The 9,166-nt window shown below is 52.2% G+C and overlaps 1 protein-coding gene across 2 annotated transcripts in view; it reads right to left on the bottom strand.

Annotated features, from left to right (window-relative positions):
- PACS1 (phosphofurin acidic cluster sorting protein 1) overlaps window positions 1-9,166 on the bottom strand; it is a 103,393-nt gene that overhangs the window by 17,041 nt on the left and 77,186 nt on the right. Inside the window, exons 4-11 of one of the 2 annotated variants that reach the window (XM_006911074.2) lie at window positions 8,445-8,570; window positions 5,880-6,024; window positions 5,534-5,625; window positions 5,361-5,441; window positions 2,958-3,005; window positions 2,600-2,659; window positions 1,613-1,773; window positions 1,184-1,277 (exon numbers count right to left, since the gene is read on the bottom strand). In XM_006911074.2, the coding sequence (XP_006911136.1) occupies window positions 1,184-1,277; window positions 1,613-1,773; window positions 2,600-2,659; window positions 2,958-3,005; window positions 5,361-5,441; window positions 5,534-5,625; window positions 5,880-6,024; window positions 8,445-8,570 (807 nt within the window). The remainder of the gene's footprint in view (window positions 1-1,183; window positions 1,278-1,612; window positions 1,774-2,599; window positions 2,660-2,957; window positions 3,006-5,360; window positions 5,442-5,533; window positions 5,626-5,879; window positions 6,025-8,444; window positions 8,571-9,166) is intronic. The other variant, XM_015588842.2, reaches the window with a different exon arrangement.

Below are 9,166 nucleotides of genomic sequence, written 5' to 3' on the forward strand. Positions count from 1 at the left end.
CAGCAGGATCGTTCAGCGGCCCCAGGACAAAGAGCAGCTACAAGCCACGTCCCAACATAGGAAAGTGAGGCTTGCTCAGCTCCGGACCACAGGGACCTGGGCTGGGCAGTTGCTGGGAGTGCAGGGTCTGCAAGTGACAGGCCTGAGAATTCTCTGGTGGGATTCTCCCATGTGGGCTGCAGTTTTCCATCCCGCATTTCCTCACTAACGCCACCTTGCGCCAGACTGCCTGCTGCGCCTTCACCAGGAAAAGGGATTAGGTAGGAGACAGCCCCACCTGGTGGCAGCAGGCAGTAAGGCAGCCTACAAGCTGCCTGACAGTTTGTAGACATTTGGTACAGGTGGCAGCCCTTCTGCAGACAGTGCTTTTCAGGGGATGGAACACCTCACATGCTTCACCTCTTTCTCCATGATTACTACCTATTTGAAAAATGACTTCTGTGTTCCCTCTGTTAAAGAGGCAAGAATAGAAGGACTTAAAGGATTGTTTCTTTGACCTAAAACAAGATAGTGAGCTTCCAACAGCAACTATAAGCTGCACTAAAATCATGCACAGCATCTTGCCTTTAGTCATAAATGAAGAAAAGAACAGCTTCCCAGGGCCTGAGGTAGGTCTAGTATCTCCCTGGGTTCCTGCCCCTGATCTCCTGTCAGGAGAACCTTGGTGGGGGGCTCCTGGGGTGCTACAGCAGAGAGCTTTCTCCTCTTGCTCACTAGGCAAAATGGAAACCTGCCCACTAAATTATAAATTGAGGGCCCTGCCCCCTCTGTGAATAAACCTACGTTATGTTCGGTGTCCCCGAACAGACCTGCGGGCTTCCTGCCCCCTTTACAGCTGTTTTTTCTCCAGCCTGGAAGGCAGAGCCGCTTGCCGTGGGCCGGACACCATGCTCCTAGCTCCCCTGCGACGAACGCTGAGGGAGAGGTTTTGAGGCCCTGTGAGTCGTGGGAGGGAAGGCTCCAAGCACGGTGGGAAGAGACCAAAAAGAACACCTGCCTGGCCACAGCGGTGCCCTCAGAGAACTAAGCTACCAACTAGGACCGAGGAGGGCCTCCGAGGCTGGAACAAGATGAGCTTGCTCTTCCAGGTCACAGAACGAGCCCGGGGCACAGGGCCCAGAGTGCTAAGCCCCGACACTCCCCAGGTCCCTCTCCTCTACCCCATAGCCACGGTCATGCTCACAGGGTTGGTGGTGTCTTTGCCGAGGCTGCCCTTGCTGTTGAGGCTGCCAATCTCCGTCTGTGAGCTGGACTGCGACATCCCCTCAAAGAAGGGCCTGTGGCGAAGAAGCACAGCCAGGGTCAGTGCGGCCAGGGCTGCTCCTGGAGAGCTGGGCAGGGCTAGTGTTCAAGGAGGATCAACGACCTGGGCTTCAAGGACACTAGTGAGGAAGGTCACAGCAGAGGCTCGACAAGTAGGGGCCCGGACCAAAGGACTTCAGGGGGAGTCCTATCAGGACTTTTGTCAGAGGCTAAAACAACGATCTTCATCCCGATAGCTGGAGGCTCAGCGAGGACGAAGAACCAAGATTCCTGAGTAATGGGGGAAGTGAGGCAGGGGGTCTGGGAAGAAGTGTGGGGAGACGATTTGCTAGAGGAGGCTGGGGCTCACTTGAGCTTGGGCTTTGGAGTGCTAAGGATGCTCTCCGTCTCCTCCATTTCAGGGCCACTGTCGCTGGGGTTGTACATCTCCAGACTATCATACAGTTCGTCCAGGTCCTCCTCCACCTCTCGAATCTGCTCACGGGACACATGTTCCAGCCCGAAGCCCACCTGCAGGGAAAAGAAACCTTTGAGTTTGGGGTAACGCCTACTAACAATTACGTTACACCTGACGCCCCTTCCTCCCGGACAGGTACCAACTGGCCTCCCTAACCAGTGCCCCTTAAGGGACATGCCACAGCTTCGCACTCAGCGAGGTGGTCCTGATGTCCTTGCTGTGACACAGTCCTGAGTGCCTCCCTAACACGCCACACTATGGGCCTGGCGTCAAGAAGAGAAGCGGAAGTACCAACGCGCCTCTGCCAGAGGACAGGCCTGGGAAAACCCGTGACCCTGTGCATGCTAGTTCCACCTTCCTCTACGGCCCGCAGGACAAAGAAATCCCTCAGCTATTTTCACCTCCACCCTTTTTTCAGTCCACTGAGAAGAGAGAAGCCTATGAAAACGGGCAACGGGCCCGCCCGAGCCCAGGGAAGAAACTGCTTCTCTATTAACAGTGAATTCTTGGTTTCAAAGCTGACCACTGAGGACACTCCCACTTCACAGGCTGTTGCTCACAATGTTCCCCTTGGGATGGGAGAAAAGTTAACCAACACCCACGACTGGATTTGTCACTGGTAGCACACGGCAGGGGCCTGGCGCTGGCTGAGGGCTGGGGTGCCTGCACTGCCCTTGTCTCTGAACCTCAGGAAGCCTAGGGTCTGTGTGTGAAGCCTTCCTTTCTTGCTTCAAGTACTTAAAGCCTCTGTTTAGCTGCCCTCTCACTTGGGGGGTCCTGGAATCTTGACTCCCAGTGACAACAGAGTGCACCTCAGGAATGAGGGTGAATCTCAGGGAAATCCACTCACCATTGGCCTCGGGAATAAGGGGGTCGTACCTCATCGGAAACTTTGAACCGCTTCAGGAGGGCCACGAACTTCTGCTTGATGTTAGGTTGCTGTAGGGACAAATTGCACAAGAGTTCTCAGACACCCGCTTGTGGAGCGAGTCAAGTCAACAGAGACCGAGAGCCCACTTTCGTGAAGAACTGTGGGGCGACGCAAGGATGGGAAGAGGCGGTATCCACCCCCGGGCCCTGAGCCTGTGAGAGAACACAGGCACACGCATGACCAACTCCAGGGCACGGCACGCTTCCTGGTGCTGCGGGCACAGCTGGATGGACGAAGTCTTGGGGGTCCCCAGGGCCCGGCGCCACGTTCGCCCTGGCAGCATCCACATGTGCACCTGTGGCTCACCGCTTTCTCTCGTCCTTCAGATCCATGCTGCCGACTGGTGCCTTCTACCTGCACATACACAGGTGCCTCCAACTCAACATTTCCAAAACGGAACTCATCGGCACCCCCACTCCGGTTCCCGACATCGGTACCCCGCCCAACCGCCTGGCTCTTCCCACCGCCCGGTGCTCCCTAACTCCTACCCCCTCCATCCGGACACCACTGCTTCCGTCCAGGCCTTTCTCCTTGCGACTCTCTAGGACCACTGCAAGGGCCTTCAGCCGGCATCCCCACCTGCCCGCTTCCAGCTGGTTTCCAGTCCCGTTCCCTCCAAAGGCCACAGCGATTATTCCAAATGCAAACCTAATCATGTAACTCTCTACTCCAGAGGTCTTGGTGGTGTCAACCCAACATCCGCCTCAGGGCTGGTTCTGCCTGTCCCTAGCCTCATCTCCCCAGTCACCCCCTCGCACCCCATATTTGATTAGACACGAACTGCTTCGAGTTCTGTGAAAAGCTGCGTGCTGGGTACACCGCTGGGCCTCACTCTGCAGTGTCTTCTGCCTTGACTAAACATCGCCCCCAAATCCACTTGGTGAAGTTCTACTTATCTTCAGAAACCTAGGTCTCAGCATGTCAGCGGCGAAGCTCTCCTGACACTCCTGCTCAGTCGGCCACTTTCCCCTTAGTGCCACCTCCATCCTGTACGCGAAGCTCTATCTCTAGCACCTGTCTTGCTATGTTTTAGTCACTTGTTCAGACACGTCTGTGTCCCTAGACACTGTGAGCTCCCCAACGGCATGCACTGAGCCTTCCTTATCTCTGTGTCTCTGACTCTGGGCACAATGCCTAGCTTGTGGCCATAAGTGCTTCCTGCCTGAGTCACCGACTCACTATTTGGGGATAGAAAAGACCAAATGGCAAGTAAGACCGAGCTATGCCTTAGAGAAAGGGCAGGGCTTCCAAAGGTGGAAAGGTCATTCGCAGCAGAGAGAAAACCAGTTCACAGTGACGGAGAAGCATTAAACATACTCAGAGAACAGCGCGTCGATCGGTGCATCTAGAACAAAGTGTTCTGGGGTGGGGAGAAAATAAAGAATGTGCACAGAAACTAGAGAACAATTGCCAAGTCTCTGGAAACCTGACTGAACAGTGCCTGCAGCTAAGGAAAAAAAAAACCTTTGGGGCAGTTAACAGGAGAACTGAACTCCAGGAGAAGCCATGGAGGAGGCCACAGAGGAGCTGACTTATAAAGCTCGGTGGGGGAGAGGGGTGGCGCTCCATGAGACGAACATGGGGCCTCTTTGCAGTTACGGAGCAGGAAAAAGAGAAACACAACAGAAGGACCTACAACACAGCGATCCTCTAGCTCTCCCCATTATCAGAAGGCGATGTGACAGTGTTTGAGGCTCTGGCGACATGTCTTATCCGGGCTGTTCGAAGTGCCAATCAGGGATTAGATATCTGAGGACAAGGAAACAGTTCTCGCGCTCTCTAGTCACTGTCCAGTGGGGGAAATGAAAGCCGCAGTCTCGAGGCTTTACGTGTAAGCCCCGTGACACCTCAGGAGGACTGGAGGGATGCCTGTCGTTTCATGGTGGAATGCCAGGCTCAGACACGACACATTTGGAAGGTCTGGCCTACAATATTTCACTCCTGAAGGTGATGAGAAGCTCTGCTTGGGGTCCCTAGACTAGCTCTGCACTAGAGAGAATTGGGGTGCCTCTGGGGAAAAATGGAACTGTGAGTTTCTCTTCTAAAAAGCTCCTAGCACTTCCGACTCTCCCACACTTTGGCACAGGAACTCGAGAATCAATCAAAGTTAACCTAGAAATTCAGGTTTTAAGCGTCTCAGTCGAGGACTTTAATTTCACCAAAAATAGTGACTCCTGACAAAATCTTATGCAGGAGATATATAATCCAATGGCATTTGGTCTCTATGGTTATGGATCCATTAAGGTAGGAACTATATCTAATGTAATTAAACCTTATCAAACCCGCGGTTCCAAGCATTAGCCTGTTCTTTCTGGTAAGTTCAACAAACGATTAAATGGTGAGCCTCTTGGAGAGGACGGGATCTCTCTATGCAGTGGACAGTACACAATGTGAAGTCATCGCCTGGGGAGGGAGGTGGGGTGTCTGAGGTGCCCTGTTCCCCGAGGAAGCATTACCTGTTCCAAAGTCTAAAACAAAGGTACTCAACGTTTTTTCCATCCTAAGACAACCTGAAGAAATAACGTGCCTCTATCAGTAACGCCGGTTCCCAACCAGGTGGTGGTGGAGGAGACAGAAGGTGTGTCGGAACCTTGAGGGCACGGCCACGTGCAGGCTGAAAAACGCCCCCAGAGATTCTGGACAGACCACTCCCATCCTACCCCGAAACTGGAAATCTCAGCCGAATGTCGCCAGACCTTCGAGGCTCACCCTGGTGATGGCAGAGGTCGAGGTGAGCTTCCTCCGGGTCTTCTTCACTTTCCGCAGATCCTCATCCTCGTAGAACAGGTCCTAGGTGGGGAGGGGGCGACAATGAGGCTGGGAAAGCCCAGGAGGATCTGGCCCCTCCTCGGACAGTCAGGCGAGTGGCTGGGGACCATTACCTGTCCGTGCAGTGGGTCGTCGCTGCCCTCCTGCTCTGAGGAGAAGCTCTCCTCCTCTTCCTCGGAATAATTGTCGATATCAGGAGAGCGATCTGGAAACAGACAGCCCGGCATGACCACCTCGCGGCGGGCAGGTGCGCCACGAGGCCGACGAGCGGGGATTGGGGCTCTCCTCCGGTGGAAACCCGGCCGGGCGCAGGAGGCCACGCTGCGTTTTCAGGGACCTCTAGGCTTCTCTTCCCTGGGGACGACGTGGACACTCTCTTGTCCAGCTCTCCTAGGACGGGGATGAGGGGATGGGCTGCTTCTTGACCCGCAGGGGCCCCAGACACCGAAAACTTCTTACCAGACAGCTTGGATTTGATTCCTTCGTGGTCGATGGGCTGGCTGGAAAGGGAGTAGATCTTTATCTCCGCCACGGGCACGGACACGTCCTTGGCGTTGCTGTGCAGGCCCAGCACCAGCGCGCCCTCGTTCGGGTGCTGCATCACCTGCAGTGGGGCAGCAGCGGGGGCGCCTTACTGCAGAGGGCCGCAGAGCTGTCCACCTCCACAAACCCAAGTGGGTGTGCAAGCCAACGGGAACGGCACCCTGCCAGTACATGTCCTTTCTCACTGTCTTCCAGGTCCATGGCTACTCTTCTCCTACTGCTGTAAGGTCTTACTTTAAAACTGTCCCCCCAGCAGTGCCAGCCACTGATCAGGCCATGTGCTTAAAGATAAAAACCAAGGGCTGAGATTGAAAATGACTGCTGACCAAGCTAAAATGGCTACATTTTAGTTTAAGCCCCCCAGGGCAACTAGTTCTCCAGGGTGGGTGGTGCTGGTCTGCCGAGAGTGGTCACCTGTGCTCCCCTCACAATGAGAAAAAGGACCCGCGGTACATGAGCAAAGGGAAGGGCCTGACACAGCTGGAAAATGTGGCATCCACGCCGCTTCACTAACCCCAGTCCCTCATACTGACAGCAGGCCTGAAGAGGACGGGAAGATGGCCGGGGATTACCCCAATTATTCTCTTTATTATGGCCACAAAATGTTCCTATTTAAAGCAGAGAAATAAGTTTTAAAACTGATTTTTGGCCCCTTTGTGAGGGCTGAGAGGATATGGCTGGCATACAGGGGAAATGCACAAATGGGCAAATACATCGAAGGCAACAGGAGCCTGGTTTCTTACTGCTGGCAAAGGGAAACAGAATTACAGAAAGGCTAGACTAAGCCCTACTGTGTTGGATTGGAATATATGGAATGTGAGCTCGTGATGTAATTAGACAGATGTAAATATAGAAACAGATATGACTGCATGTACATGTAAGTGCATGTGCAAGTACATACATATATTTCCTGGCTCTGTCTAGAAGCACCGATACCCCAGTTGGAAAAATGAGCACTCCTAGTACACAGATCTTGGTTTCTAAATACCATTTTCCGCTAAAAGGAACCAGGGTTCTTCAGAGAACCAGTTCATTCCAAGGCTGGGTCAGGGAAAGTACAAGATGAGAATAATATATCAGAGAGTAAAGAAGTATGTAAAAAATGATGGGACATAAAGGATATTGGAGGATACAGGAGCCAACTTGAAGGGGCTCCCATTGGCCAAATTTGAGATAATTTGAGCATCAAAACAAAAAAATGATGGTAGCAAATTAAATTCCATTGAATAAAGCAGGGATCCATAGGTCCATAACTGATAAAAATAAATGAGGGGTGGCTCCACAGTGTAGCGGTTAGCACATCTGCTTTGCACACAGAAGGTCCTGCGTGCGCGCCCCAGGTGGAGCCATAAACCATACCCCGGGTGCGCCAGGCCCCCGGGTGCGTGCCGTGAGCATGTGGGAGGAGACGCCCACCCCGCCTTCAGAGATCCAGTTCTTAAGGGGAAATGGCAACATCCACGGGTCGGGGTGGAAGTGTGTGTGTGGGGGGATTTAAAGAGGGGGAAAAAAAATGAATTAAGAAGGGAAAACCTCAATCTTAAAACAGAAAGGCAACTAACGAATATCGAAGATATGGCGAGATTAGAAATTCACCGTTTGGCATGCATCAAAGTAAGAACCGATTCAGGCGAGAAATATTAAGAGATGCTCCGACTAGTTGGTGAAGATTTGAGGAGGAAAGAGATTGTCACATAGTGTCCAAACATTTATTTCCCTATAAAATATTTTTTCAGAGGTAAGTACAACATATTTATTACCCTAATATTGGAAACTGTGGCAGATACCATCTTAACCAAGTGACAAAGGTGACCCCCAGCAGTGGAGCAAGGAGGCAGCAAGCACGGCATTACTCTGTGGTCATTCTGCCAAAACTGTGTAAGCCGAATCAAATCTTCAGACAACATCAGACAAACCCCCATGAGGAACACTGCATAACGTAACCAGCCTGCACTCTTCACACCATTCTAGATTAAATCCCGGGCCCACACAGATCCTTGAGACACTGGCACAATTTGAATGGGGACTGTGGGCTGACCGGTGATCCTGCATCCGGGATGACATCCTCATCTTTGTGGAGGCAGGCTGCTCACACAGGATAGTATTCTGATTTTTAGGAAATTAACGCAGTGCAGTCTTAATGTGTGATGGGCATCCTATATGCAACTGCTCTCAGTGGTTCAGAAAAGAACATGCATAAATGTACACACAGAATAATAAAATAATAAGGCAAGTGTTAACGCTGAAGAATCTGAGTGAACGGTGTATGAGAATTCTTTATACTATTCTTACGACTTTTTGTGAGGGAGGAAGTACTTGAAAAGAGAGGTATATTCTGAATTTCCAATATAAGAATTAACTTATAAAATCAAACACCCAGCCAGGAGGCTGGAAAAGCTACTCGCTGGGCTTCAATGTCTGGTCCTGTTGTCGTGGACTCTGTGTCAAAGGCCGACAGCCCGGACACGGCGTTCTGCTCACCTCTGCCATGTTGATGAGTCCCACGGCCAGGGTCTTATAGCCTAAGATGGTCCGGTTCTTGTAACGCTTTCTCCTTTGCAACATGATCTGCAGCTTGTTGGCATCTCGCTTCAGGAAATGAGGGTACTGCCAAGTGACAAACAGAGTCGGGGCGGTTATAGCGATTGGCCCCATGGTGGGCTCTGGTCCTGCAGGAGGACACCCAATCTCTTGGTGCCTCACCATCTCCCGCCTAGTCAAAGAGGAATCGGGGTGAAGGAAGTGTCATTAAGTTGCTGCTGAGGGACTAATTCTGCTTGGTGTCTGGCTTCCTCTTTGCAGCTCTGCAGTCCATGCAGGTTTAGAAAACCCTCTCTCCTTACCATATGATTGTGTGTTTTCTCCATGCACTTGATTTAGGCTACTGGGATTATGATGAGAGATGGACATACTAAGAGGGATAAAAAGAGAAGGGAAGGGGCAGAGATTACAGTATGGGGGCAAATGAGACGGACAAGGCCACACTCTGCTGGGTGCTGTGGTTTCCTAAGAGGTGACGGGGCTGAGTGTGGTAGGACAGGTGGGTTAACAGCCCTATCCAGGTAAAGGGGAAAGAAGAATGAGGCGTGATGTATTTTTCAGCAGCCCACCTGGGTCTTGGCACCCTTACGTGGCTGGCTAAGTAACTGCTTTGGCCCTGCAGGCTAGCCACAGAAGCTCTGGGTGACTTTAATTCATTCCTG

This window comes from Pteropus alecto, unplaced genomic scaffold (assembly GCF_000325575.1).
Source record: "Pteropus alecto unplaced genomic scaffold, ASM32557v1 scaffold43, whole genome shotgun sequence".
Taxonomy (NCBI): Eukaryota; Metazoa; Chordata; class Mammalia; order Chiroptera; family Pteropodidae; genus Pteropus; species Pteropus alecto.